Source organism: Anolis sagrei, chromosome 2 (assembly GCF_037176765.1).
Source record: "Anolis sagrei isolate rAnoSag1 chromosome 2, rAnoSag1.mat, whole genome shotgun sequence".
In the NCBI taxonomy this organism is placed as follows: domain Eukaryota; kingdom Metazoa; phylum Chordata; class Lepidosauria; order Squamata; family Dactyloidae; genus Anolis; species Anolis sagrei.
Genome location: NC_090022.1, coordinates 173,419,114 through 173,445,289, shown reverse-complemented (window position 1 = coordinate 173,445,289; position 26,176 = coordinate 173,419,114). Strand labels below are relative to the sequence as shown.

The following is a 26,176-nucleotide window of genomic DNA, read 5'->3' as shown; positions in this document are numbered from 1 at the left end:
GCTTCTGAGACAGAGAATCAATCTTTACAAATGAAGACAGAGAAGATTTCAAAATGTCTGGTTTTGTCCTGTATCTGAGAAGAGACAAAGCAATTCATTTCTTCCAGGATTCTTGAAAAAATCTCAGGACATTGGGACAAACTTCAGAAACACCATATTCCCCAGAGAAGGGAAGTCTTGCTTACCAACAACTCCGACAGTTATGGCTGTCTTAACATCCTGATTCCGACAATAGTTGGCCAACACCTTCATGAGGCTGTCAGCCCCGACACAAGCTCCACTGCTGAGCAAGTCACTCGAAGCCTGGATTACGGGGACACGGCTCTGTTGCTGGAAGGAAAAATGGAATTGTAAGGAAACAAGCCCTTCCTTCTCTCCCCAAATCACCTGCCACTGTAAGTTCTAGTCTTTTAGGTGCCAATTGTCTCTGTACCATGCTGCAGAGCACAGAAGTTAGGGTATATTTTCCATTTCCAATCCACTCTGTACCCATCTCGGGGTCATTCCACCCTGCCCTTTATCTCAGATACTTTGTTGAGTTCCAGGGCCAGAGAAGCAGATGGAGAAAACAGAAGAACGGCCTGCCTCAGAGGAGCGTCCTTGCTCCATCCATGTTCAACATTTACACAAATGACCAGCCACTGCCAGAAGAGAGAGTTTCATCTATGCTGATGATCATGCCATCACCGCTCAAGCATGGAGCTTTGAGATGGTTGAACAGAAGCTCTCCGAAGTTCTAGGTGCTCTTACTACCTATTACAGGGAAAACCAGATGATCCCTAACCCATCTAAAACACAGACATGTGCTTTTCACCTTAAGAACAGACAAGCATCCCGAGCTCTGAGGTTTACCTGGGAAGGAATCCCACTGGAGCATTGCAGCGCACCCAAACACCTGGGAGTCACTCTTGACCATGCCCTGACCTACAAGAAGCACTGCCTGAATATCAAGCAAAAAGTGGGTGCTAGAAAAAATATCATACAAAAGCTGACTGGCACAACCTGGGGATCACAACCAGAAACAGTGAAGACATCTGCCCTTGCACTATGCTACTCTGCTGCTGGGTACGCATGCCCAGTGTGGAACACATCTCACTACGTTGAAACAGTGGATGTGGCTCTTAATGAGACATGCCGCATTATCACGGGGTATCTGCACCCTACACCACTGGAGAAACTACACTGTCTAGCCGGTATTGCACCTCCTGACATCCACCGGGAAGTAGCACCCAATAGTGAAAGGACCAAGGCAGTGCATCTCCAGCTCACCCCCTGTCTGAGTATCAGCTAGCACGTCAACGACTTAAATCAAGAAATAGTTTTCTAAGATCTACAGAGACACTCGCTGGAACACCCCAGCAAGTGGGAGTCCAAAAGTGGCAGGCCCAAACCCAGAACCTCAATCAATGGCTGATACCAAATGAGAGACTCCCCCCTGGGTACACAGAAAACTGGGCAACTTGGAAGGCGCTGAACAGACTGCGCTCTGGCACCACGAGATGCAGAGCCAACCTTAAGAAATGGGGCTACAAAGTGGAGTCCACAACATGCGAGTGTGGAGAAGAGCAAACCACTGACCACCTACTGCAATGCAACCTGAGCCCTGCTACATGCACAATGGAGGACCTTCTTGCAGCAACACCAGAGGCACTCCAAGTGGACAGATACTGGTCAAAGGACATTTAATCAACTACCAAGCTTGCAAACTTTGTGTTTTGTCTGTTTGTTTGTTTTGCTAAAAATGTAATACAAATGTCTGGTTGCTCCTGACACAATAAAAAAATAAATCTCAGATTATCTGTTTATCCCAGGTTATCTGGCAGTGGGAACTCATATATTCTAGTTTAAAGCAGATTATATGGGATCAGATCCTTGGATAAAGGGCAGGAAGAAAGGGCCCTCAAAGAGAATGGCTTTGGATTTCATCACTTAAAGATTACTGACTATATTCCTTCACAAGTTTGACCCCCAGAAAAACAACTTCTATAGTAGGCCCTCCTGTTTCGTGGGATTTAGGGGCACAGGATCCCAACGAAAGTGGGAAAATAGCAAATTAAGGAGAGAGAGAAATTGACAAAAGACCTCTAGGAATCTCTAGTTCCTCCAGTGTGACTCTATGGTCAACTTCTGTTGGTTCCAGGGAGTTAACCCCTGCTACTTCTAGTGGTTCATCAGAATCACTATGTCCTCCAGCATGCCTGGCGTTGACCACAGAGACATGCTGGAGAACTTAAGATATTCTCTGAGAGAGGTTCCTCCTATTGATCTCTAGGTCCTCCTGCACACCTGCATGGTCAGTTTCTAGCAGAAGCTGACTATATAGTTACACTGAAGCAGTTAGCACTTTTTACAAATCATATTAATCAATTATGCAAATAATCAAATCCATAGAAATCAAACCAGTTAATATGAAGGATCGTATCTAATTCTTCCCACAGTTGCCAATTTTGCAGAGAAAGTAACATTTGTGAGAACTGTGTTTGTTCTGGCTGACTACCAAAAGCAGCAGGACCTTACTTACTGGATCGTGATCTCCCTATCGTGCACTTAATTTTTTTTTCTGTACGGACCATTAATTACCACCCTCCAAACAGCAACTTATTTGCTTTAGTCAGTGCATTCCTAGCAGGACCACATACCAGGTTTTTACTTTGCTGCTGTGTGGAAGCTTTGAAGGCAACTGTAGGGAATTCATTTCTCAGATACTTCAGCCACTTTGCTACAATCTCCTTAGACACCAGATCTGCATGAAAAATGGAAGAGCAGAATCAAGGCATTGAAGAAGTTCAGGAAAAATTGAAGAAGCCCAACAAAGCTTCAATATAGACGCTTTTCATCAGTGGTTCTCAACCTGTAGGTCGCGACCCCTTTGGGGGTTGAACAACCCTTTCACAGGGGTCGCCTAAGATCATCAGAAAACACACATTTCCAATGGTCTTAGGAACCGAGACACCACTAACTTTTTCCCGCCACCTTCACTTCCCAGAGGTCTCTTCTTCTCTGGAGAGAGATGGTAATATCACTCAGCCCCATCCCTCCACCATTTTAGGAGGAAGACACGGGAGTGATGGATATGAGGTTTGCTTTGGAGCCAAGAGGGAAGAGAAGGAGGTGAAAAGGGAGAAGGTGAGAAAGGGGTGGTCTAGGGAGGGGAGTCTAGGATGAGGGCAGGGCATAGAGGGGAGTGGAGTGGCCCCTTCATGGCCGAATCCCAGGGAGAAACAGAAGTAACAATGAAAATACATCCTGCATATCAGATATCTACATTACAATTCATAACAGTAACTAAATTACAGTTATGAAGTAGCAATGAAAATAATTTGATGGTTAGGGGGTCACCACAACATGAGGAATTGTATTAAAGGGTTGCAGCATTAGGAAGGTTGAGAAATACTGCCTTACATTAAGGCAGTGGTTCTCAACCTGTGGGTCCCAGATGTTTTAGCCTTCAACTCCCAGAAATCCTAACAACTGGTGAACTGGCTGGGTTTTCTGAGAGTTGTAGGCCAAAACACCTGGGGACCCACAGGTTGAGAACCACTGCATTAAGGCAAGGGTGGACGAAGAATGATGTCACCCATAAACACTTATGCCAAATAAAATTAGATAGCTTTCATGGCCGGAATCACTGGGTTGTTGTAGGTTTTCCAAGCTATATGGCCATGTGGATTTCAATGGCTTCTCTGTGTAGTCTGACATGGTGTGTGAGAGTGGTCCATCATTTCTGTGTTCTCAAATAATATGCTGTGTCCAGGTTGGTTCATCAGGTGCTCTGCTATGGCTGACTTCACTGGTTGAATTAGCCTTCAGTGCCTTTCATGTTTCTTGATTCACATCTGGGCAATGTTGTGTTTGGTGGTCCCTATGTAGACTTGTTCACAGCTGCATGGTATACGGTAGACCCCTGCAGAGGTGAGAGGATCCCGCTTGTCCTTTGCTGAACGTAGCATTTGTTGAATTATTATTATTATTATTATTATTATTATTATTATTATTTCATTTACTTATACCCCGCCCTTCTCACCCCGAGGGGGACTCAGGGCAGCTTACAGAGGAGGCATAATTAAATGCCTAACAAATGACAGTAATACAAATACAAAAAGCAGTTCAACAATTAGAATTAAAACATCAGCGCATAATAAAATATTAAAACAATCTCATGCTCGGGTTCAGAGTCCATATATCCATTCCATTCCGTTGTCCTTGTCTGTCGTCAGATCCTTAATTTAACTGCCAGCGTGTCCAAAGGCTTGGTCCCAAACCCAGGTCTTTAGTTTTTTCCTGAATGCCAGGAGGGAGGTCGCCAATCTAATCTCCCCGGGGAGTGAGTTCCACAGGTGGGGGGCCACCACCGAGAAGGCCCTGCTCCTCGTCCCCGCCAACCTCACTTGTGAGAGTGGCGGGGTCGAGAGCAGGGCCTCCCCAGAAGATCTTAAGCTTCGAGGTGGGATGAATTTTCTTAGTGGGCCTGTAGATTGTTTGTAGGTTGTGTTGAACCACTCTAACAACCATCATGTCAGACTACACAGAGAAGTCATTGAAACAGCCCTTTTATCTTCCCCTGCTATGGCTGACTTCTCTGGTTGGAGTAGTCTGCAGTGCCTTTCATACACAACATACAAACCACCTACAGATCCACCAAGAAAATCCAACAAATCTACGTTCAGCAAAGGACAAGGGGGATCCTCTCACCTCTGCAGGAGTCTACCATATTCCATGCAGCTGTGGACAAGTCTACATAGGGACCACCAAACGCAGCATTGCCCAAACACGAATCAAGGAACATGAAAGGCACTGCAGACTACTTCAACCAGAGAAATCAGCCATAGCAGAGCACCTGATGAACCAACCTGGACACAGCATATTATTTGAGAACACAGAAATGCTGGACCACTCTCACAACCACCATGTCAGACTACACAGAGAAGCCACTGAAATCCACAAGCATGTGGACAATTTCAACAGAAAGGAAGAAACCATGAAAATGAACAAAATCTGGCTACCAGTATTTAAAAAACTCAAAAATTACAACAGCAAAACAACAGAGAGTAAACAATCAGGCACATCAAATCACCTCTCAAAGAAAGATTCCCCCAGGCACTTCCAAGCCATTAAATGCTAATCAAGGTGGTCATTTGAAACATTCATACCTAGCTCCAGCAGACAAAAGTCCTTTGTCCCACCCTGGTCTTTCCACAGATATATAAACCCATTTTCCTACTTCCAACAGACCTCACTACCTCGGAGGATGCTTGCCATAGATGCAAGCGAAAAGTCAGGAGAAAATGCCTCTAGAACATGGCCATATAGCCCGGAAAACCTACAACAACCCAAAATTAGATAGCGTTACATCTGTTGTTGGACTGCAGCTTCTATCAACTACAGACAGCATAACCACTAGTAAGGATTGTAATTTCTCTCAACACTGCAATAGGAGCAGCCTAGAAGTCCAGAAAATATAAATTTTAGAACAATACTAGAGGATCTGGGTTTCAATACAGGAATACGGACCTCAAATATAATATTGCAGCAAAAAGAGAAGGCTTACTGAAACACTGGATACAAAAGTGCATTGGATTCTTTTGTGCTTGAGCGCCATACAAAAAGGATTAGGACTCTAGCATATAATCCCCTTGATGAAACAGTTACACTAGCTGGGCAGAATTCAAAGCACTAGTCATGGGCTTTAAAGCCCTACACAGCCTTGGTCCAAACTATTTGAAAACCATGTATCTCTATCTGAGTCAGCCCAGGCTCCAAGACTGGTGACTGGGGGGAGGCTTTCTGTCATTCCCACCACCACCACTGGGGAGCCTGGTGAGGACCAGAGCAAAGAGCCCTTCCAGTGGTTGCTCCCAATCCATGGAATTCGTTTCCAAGGAAGACTGGTTGGATGCCTTCCTGTAAAGTCCTTTTTATTGAAGGTGGTTTTGAGTTTTTAATTTCTTGTAATACATTGAGCTGTAAACAAGGGCTGTTGTGTTTCCATTTTATGATGTTTAAAATGTGTTTTTGAAACTAAGCAGTTGTGCGATTCCCAGGCTGTATGGCTGTGTTCTAGCAGCATTTTCTCCTGACATTTCGCCTGCATCTGTAGAAAAAGGCAGAGGTTCTGTTTTTAAAACTGCCTCTCACTTTCAAGTTAACATATGTTTTTAACATAGACATTTTGCTTAATTGTGTCTTAATGTTCATCCAAAGAGTGATTTTGAATTGTGTTGTGCTTTAAAACTGTGGTTCTCAACCTGGGGTCCCCAGATGTTTTTGGCCTACAACTCCCAGAAATCCCAGTCAGTTTGCCAGCTGTTAAGAATTCTGGGAGTTGAAAGCCAAAAACATCTGGGGACCCCAGGTTGAGAACCACTGCTTTAAAAGGTGGTACGCCGCCTGGGACAAAGGTGGAGAATACATTAAATAAACAGATAAGCAGCAACCAAATTTCCTGTCTCTCCCAGGGAACCCAGGTCTTCGAAGCATAATAATAATCATCATCATCATCGTCATCATCATCATCATCATCTTATATAAATAAAAATGTAATGTCCGTTTGTGGGATTAACAGAATTCAAAAACCAGTGGGCCAATTGACACCAAATTTGGACAGCATACACCTGACAACCCAACGTATGCCCTTCACTAAAAAAATTGATTTTGTCATTTGGGAGTTGTAGTTGCTGGGATTTATAGTTCACCTACAATCAAAGAGCATTCTAAACTCCACCAATTATGGCATTGAACCAAATATGGCATACAGGACTCCCATGACCAACAGAAAACACTAGAAGGGATTGGTGGGCATTGACCTTGAGTTGGGAGTTGTAGTTCACCTACATCCAGAGAGCACTGTGGACTCAAACAATGATGGATCTGGACCAAACTTGGCACAAATATTCTATATGCCCAAATATGAACACAGATGGAGTTTGGGGGGAAACAGACCTTGACATTTGAGATTTGTAGTTACTATGATTTATAGTTCACCTACAATCAAAGAGCGTTCTGAATCCCACAAACAACAGAATTGGGGCAAATTTCCCACACAGAACCCCCAAGACCAACAGAAAATACTTAAGGCCATCCCAGGCCTGTAGCCAGGATTTCGATTCGGGGGGGGGGCTGAGTCTGAGTGAAAGAGGGTCTACCCTAGCAAACCCTTTGTATCATTACCCCAATACCCCCATGCATATGGGATATATTGAGTATGGTAATCAGATCTGATGATGAAAGGAATAAACATAATAGTTTAAATAATGCACCCGTAAGGCCTTTTCGCGAACCATCATGATAATTTGGGGGGGGGGGGCTGAAGCCCCTCAAGCCCCCCCCCCCCCCCCCCCCCCCCGGCTACATGCCTGGGCCATCCAGTCCAACTCTCTTCACCGGGGCAAGAAAATGTAATCAGTCCTCCTGACAAGGAGCCATCCAGGCATACATATAGATAATATGATTCACACACACACAGATACAGTATCATAGATTTGAAAGGGACCCCTAAAGAAGGACTATGATATGTTGCACATTCCAGAGTAGGCCAGTCAGACACTCTCCACATCAACACTCACAAAGAAACAACAAGAAATACTGTTTACCCACAACCATAAAGAAATTACATATATTAGAAAGCAACACTTTCTCATTACTTTATTTTCCAAATCACCAGACTGGGCCACAGCAACGTGTGGCAGGGGATGGCTAGTAATAATAAAAACTTTATTTATACCTTGCCCCATCTCCCCAAGGGGACTCGGGGCGGCTTACATGAGGCCACGCCCAGCAATACAGTAAAACAATGTAACACAAAAACATGACAAAAAATAAGAAAATAAAATAAGACCCATCCATACCTCTCCCAAAACCATCACTATCCCCCAACCCAATTCCCCACCTCTGCCTTACCATATTTATCCCTACTTTACCCTGAGTCATCCTTAGAATCCCTCCTTTTTTATTTTAATTATGCAATGTAAGAAAATTCTTTAATAAAAAAAATAATTTTTAAAAAGAAAATAACATAAGATACAAAAAACAATTTAAATACACAACACAACAATATAAAATCAGAATATTAAAACACTGAAAATACCGATTTTGTTTAGCACCAGGACTAGCCTCTTGTTAGTGCCAGCCTGCATCACTGCCTGCTCAACCTGAGGGCACCGGCAGCCTTGGGGATCTCGAGCATCAAGGACTTCCAGGATCACATCAGCAGCTTCAATTACCTAATGAAAGCAGGAGAGAGAGAGAGGACTATGGGGATACGTCATCTGACATATGGCTCAGCCTCACCAAACCAACAAAGCAACCTGTGTCCAATCCACAGCGTATCTTTCCCCTTTAGGTCACCCCAGTTCCCACTAACCTTCCTGAACTCCTTATAGTAGGCCTTGCAGGAGCTATCTTTCTCCAGAAGCGCATGCTTGGCCAGTTGCTGCAGATCCATCTCCTGTAAAGAGAACAAGTACAAATATATACACACACACACATATACAGGTCAAGAAAAATTAGGCGTTAAGACTAAAGCACCATGCCCTGACCAATGAATTCTGGACAAGTTAAACTTCCAAGACTTATTTATTTATTTATTTATTTACAGTATTTATATTCTCCGAGTCCACCTGGGGACTCAGGGTGGATTACAATGTACATATACATGGCAAACATTCAATGTCATAGAGACACAACATATACAGACAGACACTCAGAGGCTATTTAACATTCCAGCTTCTGGCCACCAGGGAGCTGTCGCCTAACCATCCATTTGTGACACTGATGAAGTACTTCCTCATTCTTTGCATACTTGCTGGAGATTTTTATGGCCTCGTAAATCAGTTAAATTAGCCTCCCTAGATCTGCCTCTTCCCTCCTGACGTTTAGAAAGCAGGTAAAAACATGGTTTTGGGATACTGCATTCGCAGAATGATGACTGAGTCAATAACTGCTGACCTTTCTGGCGAATGGCGATGAATTTGTGATTCTTTTGGACGAACTGATTTTTGCTGTAATTTGTATTAATTGTTTGAATTGTATTTTAATGTTTTTTATATAGATGACCTATAATGTTTTTCTTATTGTATTGACTTTTATGTTGTTAGCTGTCCTGAGTCCCTCCCCGGAGGTGAGAAGACCGGGGTATAAAAACTCTAAATAAATAAATACATACGTACATAAGTGATACCTAAATTTCCTACTGTCTTTCAGGCTGCAAAGGTCGACAACAAGCTACACAATTTTGGTCGGAAGCTCACTCCGACCCGGGCTGGCTTCAAACTCATGACCTTTTGATCAATAGTGATCTTAATGCAGCAGACTCCCAGCCAGTTGCGCCACAGTCCCGGTGCCTTAATGTATATTCACATATATTGTCGAAGGCTTTCATGACTGGAATCACTGGGTTGTTGTAGGTTTTTTGGGCTATACTTCCACAACATGGCCATATATTCACATAACTCTATGTGATGTGTGAAGATCTCTATCACAGCTTGATTACCTTTTGATTAAAATGCTGCTGCCGGCGTAAAGCATCCTTCTGAAGCCCTTCCAGACTCCGGAACCTTCCGATTTCCTTTTGGCGGGCCAGGCGTTGCCGTTCCTGCAGTTCTGCTACCTGATTGTGAGATGCAGAATCTTAACCCAGAGATGGGCCTTGCCAGCCCCTCCCAGCCTCTCTAAAACATAGAAGACCCACAACCCACTCCACTGACCCTCGGCCGGACAATTCATCTCAATCAGACAGTTCCAGCCCCATTACACATGGAGCACTGTTTCCATTTCTCAGCCTCACCCTTTTCTGCTTGAGCGCTGCTTCCTTTTTGACCGGCTCTTTGAAACGTGACAACTGAGGCACTCCTGAGTCTTTCTTCCCATGCATCTTTGCATCTTTTTTCTATAGAAGGGAAAGGGAAGGCATCAATAAATGAAATGAACTGGCCCCAGATGGTCACTGACCAACCTGTTTGGAAGGTTTAGTTCTCTTCAAGCTCTTTCCCCTCCACCAGTGTCCATTTGAGGGGGGAGCACCCTGGATACCCTCTCGGGGATGGCGACTTGTGGCTGGACTATAACTTCTATTATGCCTTACTACTGGCCAGGCCGGCTGAGGTCAATGGGAACTTAGGTCCGGTAATGTCTTGAGGACCACAGGGTCCCACAGCCATACCACACATACTACAGAAATCAATTTCAGAGACATAGACAATTTAAAAGATAATTGGATGGGAGAATAAGGCCACAATCCTATTTAACACTGGCCAGAGCCCAGGAGAGTGCCAACCAGGAAATGGCAGATACATTCCCCTAATCAAGTCGTATGTGTTTGTGTGTACAATGGAGAATTTCACATTATATTGTCCAGCAATTTTTACACAACTTGGAAAACCTTAAGGAGCAAGAAGATACTAGACCTTTCCTCCCACAACACTAAAACCCTAGTTCTGCCAGCATATTTAATGTACCAATAGGAAGATGAAATCCAACTCTGCTGCTTGGTGCTAAGTCAGTGAATGGATAAGGCAACCAAACTGAAGCTTTAATCCATTCCTGATTAACTGGATAGCTAATGAGATAGAAGGGTTTCAACCTGTAGAATCAGAGTTGGAAGAGACCCCGTGGGCCATCCAATCCTATCCAATCCCCTGCCAAGAAGCAGGAAAATTGCATTCAAAGCACACATACACACACACACACACACCCGCCGTGCTGGATGGGATTACGTTGCTCCCCGAAATCCCAGGTTCATAACTTAGACATAATCTTGAATTTATCCCAGAAGCTAGCAGAACTGAAGACCGACAGGTCGCAGGTTCGAATCCAGGGAGAGGCAAATGAGCTCCCTCTATCAGCTCCAGCTCCTCATGCGGGGACGTGAGAGAAGCCATCCACAAGGCAAGGATTTGATAATAAAAACATCAAATCATCCGGGCGTCCCCTGGGCAACGTCCTTGCAGACAGCCAATTCTCTCACACCAGAAACGACTTGCAGTTTCTCAGGTCGCTCCTGACACGACACTGACACGACCCCGCAGGGGACTCAGGGTGGATTACAATGTACAAATATATGGCAAACATTCAATGCCAAAGACACACAACAGATACAGACAGACAGTCAAGAGGCTATTTAACTTTTCTGGCCACCAGGGGAGCTGTCGCTTTCATCATCCGTCTGCGACACTGATGAAGTACTTCCACATTCCCCGCATGCTTTTGCTGGAGTGTTTTATGGCCTTGTAAATTGCTTAAATTCGCCTCCCCACACATCAGTGGTACCTAATTTTCCTACTTGACAGATGCAACTGTCTTTCAGGTTGCAAAGATCGACAACAAGCTACACAATTGGTCGGAAGCTCATTCCGACCCGGGCTGGCTTCGAAGTCATGATCTTTTGGTCAGAAGTTATCTTAATGAAGCTGACACTCAGCCAGCTGCGCCACAGTCCCGGTGCAAAGCTAGTGCACTCATCTCCTGAGAAGCCAGATCTGACCACAATAACATGTGTCTTGATTGGTCAGATTACTGTAATGCACTCCATGTAGGGATGGCTTTAAAAATATTCAGGAACTCAGTAAGTTCAAAATTTTGCAGTTAGATCACTGACTGGGATTGGTTATATGTGTTTTACGGCACTATTTGTGATTCTGTAAGCTGCCCTGAGTCCTTTTTGACAGATGGTGGCAGGGTATAAATAAAGTTGTTGTTGGGTTGTTGTAGGTTTTTGCGGCCTATATGGCCATGGTCTAAAGGCATTCTCTCCTGATGTTTCGCCTGCATCTATGGCAAGCATCCTCAGAGGTAGTGAGGTCAGTTGGAACTAGGCAAAAAGGTTTGTATATCTGTGGAATGACCACGGTTGGGACAAAGGACTCTTCTCTGCTGGGGATAGGTGTGAATGTTTCAACTGACCACCTTGATTAGCATTTGATGGCCTGGCAGTGCCTGGGGCAATCTTTTGTTGAGAGGTGATTAGATGTCCCTGGTTGTTTCCCTTCTGCTGTTTTTGCTGTTGTAATTTTAGAGTTTTTTTTTAATACTGATAGCCAGATTTTGTTTATTTTAATGGTTTCCTCCTTTCTTTTGAAATTGTCCACCTGCTTGTGGATTTCAATGGCTTCTCTGTGTAGTCTGACATGGTGGTTGTGAGAGTGGTCCAGCATTTCTGTGTTCTCAAATAAAATGCTGTGTCCAGGTTGGTTCATCAGGTGCTCTGCTATGACTGACTTCTCTGGTTGAAGTAGTCTGCAGTGCCTTTCATGTTCCTTGATTCGTGTTTGGGCAATGCTGCGTTTGGTGGTCCCTATGTAGACTTGTCCACAGCTGCATGGTACACGGTAGACTCCTGCAGAAGTGAGAGGATCCCTCTTGTCCTTTGCTGAATGTAGCATTTGTTGGATTTTCTTGGTGGGTCTGTAGATAGTTTGTATGTTGTGTTTCCTCATCAGCTTCCCTATGCGGTCAGTGGTTCCCTTGATGTATGGCAGGAACACTTTTCCTCTGGGTGGATCTTCATCTTTACTCTCGCGACTTGTTCTCAGTCTTGCAGCTCTTCTGATGTCTGAGGTGGAGTATCCATTGGCCTGGAGAGCCCAGTTGAGGTGGTTCAGTTCATCTTGGAGGAGGTGGGGTTCGCAGATTCTTTTTGCACGGTCTGCCAAGGCTTTAATGGTGCTTCTTTTTTGACTTGGGTGATGGTTGGAGTTTTTATGTAGATATCTATCTGTGTGTGTGGGTTTTCTGTAAACGGTGTGACCCAATTGTTGATCTGGTTTGCGGATGACTAGGACATCTAGAAAAGGCAGTCTTCCTTCATTTTCTTTTTCCATGGTGAACTGGATTGTTTGGGTGGATGCTGTTAAGATGGTCCAGGAACCTGTTGAGTTCTTTTTCTCCATGGCTCCAAATGGTAAAAGTGTCATCCACATATCTGAACCATATCGTGGGCTTTTTTCTTGCTGTTTCCAGGGCTTGTTTTTCAAAGTGTTCCATGTAGAAATTAGCTATGACTGGGCTGAGGGGGCTCCCCATAGCTACTCCATCTTTCTGTTCGTAGAACTCATTGTCCCACTGAAAGTAGCTGGTGGTGAGGCAATGGTGAAACAGAGCTGTGATGTCTTCTGGGAACCTCTGGTTGATGAGTGCAATAGTGTCTGGTACCGGTCGTTGTTATTGGGGGCACATGACACTTGCTGAAACAGCTTTGTTGGCTACCAGTCCATTTCCAGGCACAACTCAAAATGCTATTTTTGACTTTATAGCTTAGTCCTGACTATCTGAGAGCCTGTATCTCACCATCTGAGCCTGACTGAGTCTTATCATCTTGAATTCCTGCCAGAGAGACATTTGATCTGCTCCCTCTCTGTTGTCTAAACAAGGCTTCAGCATTGGCTGCCCAGGGTGGAATGATGTGCTGTTTTAATATGCATTGTGTATTTCAGAGTTTTAACTCTTCTAAATTTTATAAAAATAGTGTTTTAATTAATTTAATGTAGTATTTAATGCTTTTTCAACTGTTGAACTTCTTACTGTTTGAACTGCTCTGTTTAAACTGATGCTGCAAACTTCAAACCGTATTTGGGATAAAATAAATAAACAGACAGAAAAGCCAAACCCTATTTGGAATAAAATAAATAGAAAACCAAAACGTTCAGTGCCATTCCTTTTCATCTTGGAACTAAAAATAAAGTCTTTACAATTCTCAATCCAAATTCTTGTTTTTTCTTATATTTCTGTAAGTAAAATAGTACTTAGGATTTTAAACCAAGTATGCTATTGTTTTTATTGCTGTATATTATTTTAATTCATTTTTTATTTCAATTTTAATTAATATTTGCTGTATGTATTTTATTTGTCTACTGTATTTGTTGGGCTTAGCCTTATGTTAGCCATCCCAAGTCCCTGAGGGGAGATGGTGGCGAGGTATAAATAAAGTTTAATAAATAATAATAATCTATATAAATAAAAATGTAATGTTCGTTTGTGGGATTAACAGAACTCAAAAACCACTGGACGAATTGGCACCAAATTTGGATACAATACACCTAACAACCCAATGTATGTCCTTCACTCAAAAAAATTGATTTTGTCATTTGGAAGTTGTAGTTGCTGGGATTTATAGTTCACCTACAATCAAAGAACATTTGAACCCCACCAACGATGGAATTGAACCAAACTTGGCACACAGTTCTCCCACGACCAAAAGAAAATACTGGAAGAGAACTTCCTGACTGTGAGAGCCATTCAGCAGTGGAACTCTCTGCCCCGGAGTGTGGTGGAGGCTCCTTCTTTGGAAGCTTTTAAACAGGGGCTGGATGGCCATCTGTCAGGGGTGATTTGAATGCAATATTCCTGCTTCTTGGCAGGGGGTTGGACTGGATGGCCCATGAGGTCTCTTCCAACTCTTTTATTCTATGATTCTATGGTGGGCAGTGTCCTTTGGTTTTGGAGTTGTAGTTCACCTACATCCAGAGATGTAGGTGAACTGATGATGGATCTGGACCAAATTCTACATGAATACTCAATATGTCCAAATGTGAACACTGGTGGAGTTTGGGGGAAATAGAATCTTGGCATTTGGGAGTTGTAGTTGCTGGGATTTATAGTTCACCTACAATCACAGAGCATTCTCAACCCCACCAACGTTAGAATTGGCCCAAACCTCCCACACAGAAAAGCCATGTGGGCCACAGCAACGCGTGGCAGGGGATGGCTAATAATAATAATAATAATAATAATAATAATAATAATAATAATGTTTCCTTTCTTCTGATCACCAACGTTTGGCTTATGACTTCTTCACACCAATAAAACTGAATTCCCTAAGAAAACTTGAGTTCTTCTCACAGACATAATCAAAGGGTTCTGCTTGGATTCTGTGGACCCCCCTCTCCAGTCTTCAGGAGAGAAAACAAGCCTTTTCCTACACAACACACAGCTCAACACTCAATAAATCTCCCCCCCCCCCCAAAAAAAAAGCATTTGTGAACAGCAGCATAGAAACAGATGCAGACACCCCCTGCTCACCTTGCCATGTTTGTGTTTCTTTCCAGATTTTTTCTGCTCTGCAAAAGGGAAGGAGTGGGGGTCAAGGGTCATCATTGTACATCCAAAATTCCAACTAGGCAGGAAACCAAATTTGATCTATAAATGAAGCAGAACTTACTGTGTCTGGTCATGGTGTCAAAAGCAGGCAGACAGGCAAGAGGGTGATTTTCTGGCTAGACAGCTAGATTCAGTGGCCACAGCACAATTATCTAAATTATTTGGGTTTTTCCCCTATTACGAACACCTAGAAGATAAAGAAAAGATGTCATAAGACTCGAAATCTTCAGGTACAAGGTACTGCTGGGCTGTCAAACTCGTCAGATGATCTTGTATTGGTCACTCCCTGCAAGTATGACCCACCTCTTGTGAGGATAAAGCAGGGGAAGATAAAAGGGCAGTTTCAATAGCTTTTCTGTGTAGTCTGACATGATGGTTGTTAGAGTGGGTCAACACAACCTACAAACAATCTACAGACCCACTAAGAAAATCATCTTAACAGCATCCACCCAAACAATCCAGTTCACTATGGAAAAAGAAAATGAAGGAAGACTGCCTTTTCTAGATGTCCTAGTCATCCGCAAACCAGATCAACAATTGGGTCACACCATTTACAGAAAACCCACACACACAGATAGATATCTACATAAAAACTCCAACCATCACCCAAGTCAAAAAAGAAGCACCATTAAAGCCTTGGCAGACCGTGCAAAAAGAATCTGCGAACCCCACCTCCTTCAAGATGAACTGAACCACCTCAACTGGGCTCTCCAGGCCAATGGATACTCCACCTCAGACATCAGAAGAGCTGCAAGACCAAGAACAAGCCACGAGAGTCAAGATGAAGATCCACCCAGAGGAAAAGTGTTCCTGCCATACATCAAGGGAACCACTGACTGCATAGGGAAGCTGATGAGGAAACACAACATACAAACAATCTACAAGCCCACCAAGAAAATCCAACAAATGCTACGTTCAGCAAAGGACAAGAGGGATCCTCTCACCTCTGCAGGAGTCTACCGTGTACCATGCAGCTGTGGACAAGTCTACATAGGGACCACCAAACACAGCATTGCCCAAACACGAAACAAGGAACATGAAAGGCACAGAGAAGTCGGCCATAGCAGAGCACCTGATGAACCAACCTGGACACAGAATATTATTTGAGAACACAGAAATGCTGGACCACTCTGACAGCCATTAGATCAGAGGACACAGAGAAGCCACTGAAATCCACAAGTATGTGGACAGTTTCAAAAAAAGGAGGAAACCATGAAAATGAACAAAATTTGGTTACTATTACAAGGGTTGTAAGAAAAGTAATGCCTCCACCTTCATTACTTGGGTTTGGATACTCTGGTTTCTCTTCAGATCGTATAAATCTTTTGCCTTTTATTACTTGGGTTCGGATAGGAATATTTTAATAAATCAAACACAGAAATAATCCTTAGAATGTGCTCTTTAACTACCACTGTTCACTTTCCCATATAATCACCAGACAATTGGATACATTTCTGCCAACGATGAACAAGTTATTTGAAGCCGTCAACGAAGAAGTCGACACTCTGTTTCCGCAACCCATCATGCACAGATTTTCCGATAGCCAAGCAAAGCAATAATGTGACCGACATGCTCTTGTGAAATGCCGATTATGCTTGAAATTTCTCTCTGAGTGATACGATTATTCTGAATCAATCTGTCAACTTTTTGTTTGTGAAACTCGGTGGTTGCTGTCACAGGACATCGAACTCTTTGTTTGTCACACAAGTCAGATGTTCCCACCTCAACATCTTTAAATTTACTAGCCCATCGACGCACAGTACTCACAGTAACACAATCACCAAAAACAGCTTGCATTCTCTGATGAATCACAATTAGGGTGATACCTTCTGCTGTCAAATAATTCAATGACTGCATGTTGCTTAAGTCGGATTGACTGACTATCTGCGCAGGGTTCTATACTTCGCACTTTAACAACACAACCGTTCAATGCTAAGGCTTCCTGCCAAAATAGAACTGTAGAGGAGAGCCTACTGAACAAGCCAGTACCTGCTGCATACCAGTACTGCCATCTGTTGAGGAGTTACGAAGGTAGAGGCATTACTTTTCATTCAACCCTCGTATTTATAAAGCACCAGAATCAAGACAGTAAATAAAGAACACCACTCAGAAACAAGGGAATTCCAGGCAGCTAACAATCAAACGACAGTTAACACCTCCAAAACAGAGGATGTCTCCAGGCAACATAGGCCAGACTACCTCTATGGCAGATACTCTCCCTGATTGACTTTGCAGCTTCAAGGCTACTCGGTGCTATTCAAGCTTGCTAACTGCAGCACTCACACTTGCTTCAAACAGACAAGTGTTCATCCACCCACTCTAGAAATTTCAAAGATATATATACACTCCACTTGCTTCACTGCCAACAGAATCTCTGAAGATCCCAACCACAGATGCAGGTGAAACATCAGAAGAGAATGCTACTGGAACCTCACAGCAACCCATTTCTAGGGGCCCTTCCACACAGCCATATAACCCAGAATATCAAGGCAAAAAATCCCACAATATCCGCTTTGCACTGGGTTATCTGAGTCCACACTGCCATTTATTCCAGTTCAAAGCAGGTAATGTGTATTTTTATTCAGCTGTGTGGAAGGGGCCTGGGGTGCATCTATACTGTAGAATAGTGTATACTTAGCTGCTTTGAGTTTCCTTTATAGAAAGAAGAAGTTGGATATAAATAGGCATTACTCTATATAAATAAAAATGTAATGTTAGTTTGGGGGATTAACATAACTCAAAAACCAATTTTGACACAATACACCTATCAGGCCAATGAGTGACCATCACTCATAAAAACACTGAAAAACACAGCAGAAGAGACTTAATATGCCATAATAATAATAATAATAATAATAATAATAATAATAATTACATTACAACACATGCGCAAAAACACATATATACACAAACTCACATATATTCACATAAACACAAATATTTGCACACACATTGTGACAGACTTTGTATTTCTAGCTGCAAAGATTACTGCAGACGCAGACCGTAGCCAGAAGACGTTTCGTTCTTGGGAGGAGAGCAATGTCCAATCTCAATAAAATAGTGAAGAGTAGAGACATCACACTTGCAACCAAGATCCACATAGTTAAAGCAATGGTATTCCTCGTAGTCACCTACGGATGTGAGAACTGGACCATAGGGAAGGCTGAGAAGATAGATGCTTTTGAACTGTGGTGTTGGAGGAAAGTTCTGAGAGTGCCTTGGACCGCGAGAAGATCCAACCAGTCCATACTTCAGGAAATAAAGCCCGACTGCTCATTGGAGGGAAGGATAGTAGAGGCCAAGATGAAGTACTTTGGCCACATCATGAGAAGACAGGAAAGCTGAGAGAAGAGTATGATGCTGGGGAAAATAGAAGGAAAAAGGAAGAGGGGCCGACCAAGGGCAAGATGTATGGATGGCATCCTTGAAGTGACTGGCTTGACCTTGAAGGAGCTGGGGGTGGTGACGGCCGACAGGAAGCTCTGGCGTGGGTTGGTCCATGAGGTCACCAAGAATCAGAAGAGACTGAACGAATAAACAACAACATCCCACCTCGCAATTTAAGATCATCCGGGGAGGCCATGCTCTCGCTCCCATCAATAGAGCAAATGCGGCTGGTGGGGATGAGGAACAGGGCCTTCTCAGCTGTGGCCCACCGCCTATGGAAAACACTCCCAAAGGAGGTAAGATCTGCTCCCTCGCTCCTGACTTTTAGGAAAAAGAATTAAAATCATGGTTCTGGGACCAGACCTTCAGACAATAGATGTATGCAGCATTTAGAGGGACAAGGACTGGAATGGCGACTTGACTGATGAGATTGTTTTATGGTTTTAATAAGTGTTTTGATGTTTGGTGATATACTGTTTTTAATATGATTTATGTCGAATTTGTGGATTTACTATTGTAGTTGTAAGGCATTGAATTTTTGCCATTATCTATGTGTAAACAGGTTTGAGTCCCCCTAGGAGTGAGAAAAGCAGTATATATAAATCTATATAAATAAAAATGTAATGTTCGTTTGTGGGATTAACAGAACTCAAAAACCACTGGACGAATTGACACCAAATTTGGACACAAGACACCTAACAACCCAATGCATGTCCTTCACTCAAAAAAAAATGATTTTGTCATTTGAGAGTTGTAATTGCTGGGATTTATAGTTCACCTACAATCAAAGAGCATTCTGAACCCCACCAACGATGGAATTGAACCAAACTTGGCACACAGTTCTCCCATGACCAACAGAAAATACTGGAAGGGTTTGGTGGGCAGTGACCTTTGGTTTTGGAGTTGTAGTTCACCAACATCCAGAGAGCACTCTGGACTCAAACAAGGATGGATCTGGACCAAACTCTACACAAATACGCAATATGCCCAAATGTGAACACTGATGGAGTTTGGGGAAAATAGAATCTTGACATTTGGGAGTTGTAGTTGCTGGGATTTATAGTTCACCTACAATCAAAGAGCATTCCGAACCCCACCAATGATGGAATTGAACCAAACTTGGCACACAGTTCTCCCATGACCAACAGAAAATACTGCAAGGGTTTGGTGGGCAGTGTCCTTTGGTTTTGGAGTTGTAGTTCACCTACATCCAGAGAGCACTGTGGACTTAAACAAGGATGGATCTGGACCACACTCTACACGAATGCTCAATATGTCCAAATGTGAACACTGGTAGAGCTTGGAGGAAATAGACGTTGACATTTGGCAGTTGTAGTTACAGGGATTTATAGTTCACCTACAATCACAGAGCATTCCGAATCCCACCAACGATAGAATTGGGCCAAACCTCCCACACAGAACCCCCATGTGGGCCACAGCAATGCGTGGCAGGGGACGGCTAGTACTGTAAATAAATAAACAAACAAACAACATGGACATACATATATACATACACAAAAACATATACACAGGCTGGGCCACAGCAACGCGTGGCAGGGGACAGCTAGTAATAATAATAGAATGAAGGAAGTTTGGCAATGAATACTATGGGATCATGGGAACTGTAGTTTGAAAAAGGCCTTCAGCATTCTCTGTTAAACTACAAATCATAGAATTCCATAACACTGAGCCAGTGTAGCTAAATAGGTGCCAAACTATTAAATCCACAGTCTAAGTCAGGAATGAGCAAACTTTGGCCCTCCAAGGGTTTTGGACTTCAACTCTCACAATTCCTAACAGCCTACTACAGCTCCCAGAAGCCCCCAGCCTGCAAATGAAGTCTGGGGGCTTCTGGGAGCTGTAGTAGGCTGTTAGGAATTGTGGGAGTTGAAGTCCAAAACCCCTGGAGGGCCAAAGTTTGCTCATGCCTAGTCTAGATACAACCCTGGTCTCAATCACTGCACTTGCCTAGTCTATGGCCATCAGATATGCTTCTGACCATGGAAGCACACATTTCTGTACAGCCCACACTTGCCTTGAAAGGCCACAACGAAGGCAGCTCTAAGGGTCGCTCTCCCACGCCTCGCCTTCTCTCCTGACTGAGGAGCCCCTCTCACCACTTCCTGGACAGGGAAGCACGTGGCCTTCTGCGTTGCCCCCACAAGGGGGCGGGGCCTCGGCCGTGCGTGCCTTGCGTGCGCGCTCCCGCCCGTCTACCCGGAAAACGCCTGAGTGGTTTGCCTTTGTTTGTGTTTGCAGAGGAAGCGTGGGAGCCAGCGCGTGCATAAATGAAATGGCTCTCTATGGGCCCTTCCACACAGCCATATAACCCAGCATATCAAGGCAGAAAATCGCACAGTATCTGCTTTGAATTGGGTTATATGAGCCCACACTGCCATATAACCCAGTTCAAAGCAGACAATGTGGCATTTTCTGTCTTGGGGGCCCTTCCACACAGCCCAGATTATTTATCCCAGATTATCTGAGTGTGAAGGTGGCGCAATGGGTTAAACCGGCAGAACTGAAGACAGACAGGTCACAGGTTCGAATCCGGGGAGAGCGCGGATGAGCTCCCTCTGTCAGCTCCAGCTCCTCATGCGGGGACATGAGAGAAGCCTCCCACGAGGATGATAAAAAATCAAATCATCCGGGCGTCCCCTGGGTAACATCCTTGCAGACGGTCAATTCTCTCACACCAGATGCAACTTGAAGTTTCTCAAGTCTCTCCTGGCACGACAAAAAAAAAAAAATCTGAGTGTGGATTAGGGGCCCTTCCACACAGCCCTATATTCCAGAATATCAAGGCAGAAAATCCCACAATACCTGCTTTGAACGGGGTTATCTTGAGTCCAGACTCAGATAATGTGGGATTTCCTGCCTTGATATTCTGGGATACAAATGCGGTCATCGCTAATAGTCAACATGGATTTATCAAAAACAAGTCATGCCAGACTGATCTGATCTCTTTTTTCGATAGAGCTACAAGCTAGGTAAATGTGGGGAATGCCGTGGATGCGGCGTACCTGGATTTCAGTAAGGCCTTCGACAAGGTCCCCCATGACCTGCTGGCAAGGAAACTAGTCCAATGTGGGCTAGGCAAAACTACGGTGAGGTGGATCTGTAATTGGCTAAATGGACGAACCCAGAGGGTGCTCACTAATGCTTCCTCTTCATCCTGGAAAGTAGTGACGAGCGGAGTGCCGCAGGGTTCCGTCCTGGGCCCGGTCCTGTTCAACATCTTTATTAATGACTTAGATGAAGAGTTAGAAGGCAGGATCATCAAGTTTGCAGATGACACCAAATTGGGAGGGATAGCCAATACTCCAGAGGACAGGAGCAGGAATCAAAATGATCTTGACAGATTAGAGAGATGGGCCAAAACTAACAAAATGAAGTTCAACAGAGACAAATGCAAGATACTCCACTTTGGCAGGAAAAATGAAATGCAAAGATACAGAATGGGGGACAATGCCTGGCTCAAGAGCAGTACGTGTGAAAAAGATCTTGGAGTCCTCGTGGACAAGAAGTTAAACATGAGCCAACAATGTGATGTGGCGGAAAAAAAGCCAATGGGATTTTGGCCTGCATCAATAGGAGCATAGTGTCTAGATCTAGGGAAGTAATGCTACCCCTCTATTCTGCTTTGGTTAGACCACACCTGGAATATTGTGTCCAATTCTGGGCATCACAATTCAAGAGAGATATTGACAAGCTGGAATGTGTCCAGAGGAGGGCGACAAAAATGATCAAGGGTCTGGAGAACAAGCCCTATGAGGAGCGGCTTAAGGAGCTGGGCATGTTTAGCCTGAAGATGAGAAGGCTGAGAGGAGACATGATAGCCATGTATAAATATGTGAGAGGAAGCCACAGGGAGGAGGGAGCAAGCTTGTTTTCTGCTTCCTTGGAGACTAGGACGTGGAACAATGGCTTCAAACTACAAGAGAGGAGATTCCATCTGAACATGAGGAAGAACTTCCTGACTGTGAGAGCCGTTCAGCAGTGGAACTCTCTGCCCCAGAGTGTGGTGGAGGCTCCTTCTTTGGAAGCTTTTAAACAGAGGCTGGATGACCATCTGTCAAGGGTGATTTGAATGCAATATTCCTGCTTCTTGGCAGGGGTTGGACTGGATGGCCCATGAGGTCTCTTCCAACTCTATGATTCTATGATTCTATCTCGATAATGTGGGATTTCCTGCCTTGACATTGTGGGATATAAGGCTGTGTGGAAGGGCCTTCAGATAACCCAGTTCAAAGCATACATTGTAGGATTTTCTGCCTTGATATTCTGGGATATAGGGCTGTGTGGAAGGGCCCTGGATATTCTGGGTTATACTTACTTAGGCGATCCCTCGTAATCCGAGGATGATGGTCCTCCAAGTGTAGTATCCAGGCGATGGGTCCATATGTGGCTGTGGAGCCCTATTCTTGATCTGCATTGTCTCCCACAGTGAGGGCATTGGTTTCCAGGTGGAAGGCGGTCCCGGACGGGGTTGGCTTGATGCGCCTTCCTCTTGGCACGTTTCTCTCTTTTGCCCTCCATTCGTGCCTCTTCAAATTCTACAGCACTGCTGGTCACAGCTGACCTCCAGCTGGTGTGCTCACAGGCCAGGGCTTCCCAGTTCTCAGTGTCTATGACAGAGTTTTTAAGGTTGGCTTTGAGCCCATCTTTAAATCTCTTTTCCTGCCCACCAACATTCTGTTTTCCGATCTTGAGTTCGGAGTAGAGCAACTGCTTTGGGAGACGGTGGTCAGGCATCCAGACAACGTGGCCGGTCCAGCGGAGTTGATGGTGGAGGACCATCGCTTCAGTGCTGGTGGTCTTTGCTTCTTCCAGCATGCTGATATTTGTCCAATTGTCTTCCCAAGAGATTTGCAGGATTTTTCAGAGGCAGCACTGATGGAATCGTTCCAGGAGTTGCATGTGACATCTGTAGACAGTCCATGTCTCACAGGCGTATAGCAGGGTTGGGAGGACAATAGCTTTATAAACAAGCACCTTGGTATCCCTATGGATGTCCTGGTCCTCAAACACTCTCTGCTTCATTCGGAAAAATGTTGCACTCGCAGAGCTCAGGCAGTGTTGAATTTCAGTGTCAATGTTGACTTTTGTGGAGAGGTGGCTGCCAAGGTAGCGTAAATGGTCAACATTTTCTAGTGTCACACCATTAAGCTGTATCTCTGGCATTGGAGAGGGATTGGTTGGTGACTGCTGGAAGAGCATTTGGTTTTCTCGATGTTTAATGACAGGCCGAGCTTCTCGTATGCTTCTGCAAAGGTGTTTAGAGTGGCTTGTAGGTCTTCTTCTGAATGCGCACAGATGAAGTTGTCATCAGCATACTGGAGTTCTATAACAGATGTTTTGGTAACCTTGGTTTTGGCTTTAAGTCTGCTGGGTTATATGGCTGCATGAAAAGGCCCAATGAGGAGCATCTGATGCTGCATCTTCGCTGTAGAATCAGTGCATTAACTGCCATGGCTCAATGCTGTGGAATCCTCGGATTTGTAATTTGGCAGAGTAGGCGAAAGATCTTGTAAAACTACAACTCCCCGGATTCCATAGCATTGAGCCAGGGCATTCAAAGCGGTGTCAAACTGCCTTCATTCTACTGTGTCTCGAGCACCTTTTTAAGTTCTCAGATTTGCATGGGAGGCAGTGCACAGAGCTTTGCCGAAGATGCTGACAGTAGGGATCAGGGAAACAGCTGGGTTTGCAAAATAGGAGGTCGGAGGAGATTTTTTACTCAGCAGAAGAGAGGCTGGGGAAACAAATCCTCCAAGGTAGTAATCATTCCACCTTGCAAATCTGAACTAATGAATACAAATCTGTAAGATGGGCAAGATCGCCTAGGGGTTGTTGTTTTTTGCATTTTTTCCTACTGCAGACAAAAAGGAATGGTAGGTATTTCTATTAATGGCCAATGTCAGATCTTGGAAGCTAAATAGAGTTAAGGTTAGGTAAACGTTTTCTCCTGACATTGTGCAGTCGTGTCGGACTCTGGGGATTGGTGCTCATCTCCATTTCTAAGCCAAAGAGCCGACATTGTCCATAGACACCTCCAAAATCATGTGGCCAGCATGACTGCATGGAGCGCCCTTACCTTCTCGCCAGAGAGGTACCTAGTAATCTACTCACATTTACATGTTTTCAAACTGCTAGGTTGGCAGAAGCTGGGGCTAACAGCAGAAGCTCACGCCGCTCTCCGGATTCGAACCTGTGACCTTTTGCTCAGCAAGTTCAGCAGCTCAGCGGTTTAACCCACTGTGCCACCAGGGATTCATAAATAGAGTTAGCCCTCGTTAATATTTTGATGGAGACCGGTGACCACCAATGAGGCCCCAGGAATACCTGGCCGCTCTAAATGAGTTCAAGTCCCCAGGGCCAGATCAACTACACCCAAGAGTACTGAAGGAACTAGCGGAAGTCATTTCGGAACCATTGGCAATCATCTTTGAGAGTTCTTGGAGAACAGGGGAAGTCCCAGCAGACTGGAGGAGGGCCAATGTGGTCCCAATCTTCAAGAAGGGAAAAAAGGATGACCCAAACAACTACCGTCCGGTCAGCCTCATGTCGATACCAGGCAAGATTCTGGAAAAGATTGTTAAGGAAGTGGTCTGCAAACACTTAGAAACAAATGCGGTCATCACTAATAGTCAACATGGATTTATCAAAAACAAGTCATGCCAGACTAATCTGATCTCTTTTTTCGATAGAGTTACAAGCTGGGTAGATGCGGGGAATGCCGTGGATGTAGCGTACCTGGATTTCAGTAAGGCCTTCGACAAGGTCCCCCATGACCTTCTGGCAAAGAAACTAGTCCAATGTGGGCTAGGCAAAACTACGGTGAGATGGATCTGTAATTGGCTAAATGGACGAACCCAGAGGTTGCTCACCAATGCTTCCTCTTCATCCTGGAAAGAAGTGACGAGCAGAGTGCCACAAGGAGGGCTCCGTCCTGGGCCCAGTCCTGTTCAACATCTTTATTAATGACTTAGATGAAGGGTTAGAAGGCAGGATCATCAAGTTTGCAGACGACACCAAATTGGGAGGGATAGCCAATACTCCAGAGGACAAGAGCAGGATTCAAAATGATCTTGACAGATTAGAGAAATGGGCCAAAACTAACAAAATGAAGTTCAACAGTGACAAATGCAAGATATTCCACTTGGGCAGGAAACACGAAATGCAAAGATACAGAATGGGGGACAATGCCTGGCTTGAGAGCAGTACGTGTGAAAAAGATCTTGGAGTCCTCGTGGACAACAAGTTAAGCATGAGCCAACAATGTGATGTGGCGGCAAAAAAAGCCAATGGGATTTTGGCCTTCATCAATAGGAACATAGTATCTAGATCCAGGGAAGTAATGCTACCCCTCTATTCTGCTCTGGTTAGACCACACCTGGAATATTGTGTCCAATTCTGGGCACCACAATTCAAGAGAGATATTGACAAGCTGGAATGTGTCCAGAGGAGAGCGACTAAAATGATCAAGGGTCTGGAGAACAAGCCCTATGAGGAGCGGCTTAAGGAGCTGGGCATGTTTAGCCTGAAGAAGAGAAGGCTGAGAGGAGATATGATAGCCGTGTATAAATATGTGAGAGGAAGCCACAGAGAGAAGGGAGCAAGCTTGTTTTCTGCTTCCTTGGAGACTAGAATACGGAACAATGGCTTCAAACTACAAGAGAGGAAATTCCATCTGAACATA

The 26,176-nt window shown here is 44.3% G+C and overlaps 1 protein-coding gene across 1 annotated transcript in view; it reads right to left on the bottom strand.

Moving 5' to 3' along the window:
• Positions 1-20,646, bottom strand: part of GNL3L (G protein nucleolar 3 like) — a 44,077-nt gene extending 23,431 nt beyond the window's left edge. The window contains exons 1-9 of the mRNA XM_060763284.2: positions 20,510-20,646; positions 15,149-15,274; positions 15,010-15,047; positions 9,782-9,883; positions 9,488-9,604; positions 8,360-8,443; positions 8,084-8,219; positions 2,640-2,743; positions 186-330 (exon numbers count right to left, since the gene is read on the bottom strand). Coding sequence (XP_060619267.2) covers positions 186-330; positions 2,640-2,743; positions 8,084-8,219; positions 8,360-8,443; positions 9,488-9,604; positions 9,782-9,883; positions 15,010-15,047; positions 15,149-15,161 — 739 coding nt within the window. The 5' untranslated portion in view covers positions 15,162-15,274; positions 20,510-20,646. The remainder of the gene's footprint in view (positions 1-185; positions 331-2,639; positions 2,744-8,083; positions 8,220-8,359; positions 8,444-9,487; positions 9,605-9,781; positions 9,884-15,009; positions 15,048-15,148; positions 15,275-20,509) is intronic.
• Positions 20,647-26,176: the final 5,530 nt, after the last annotated feature.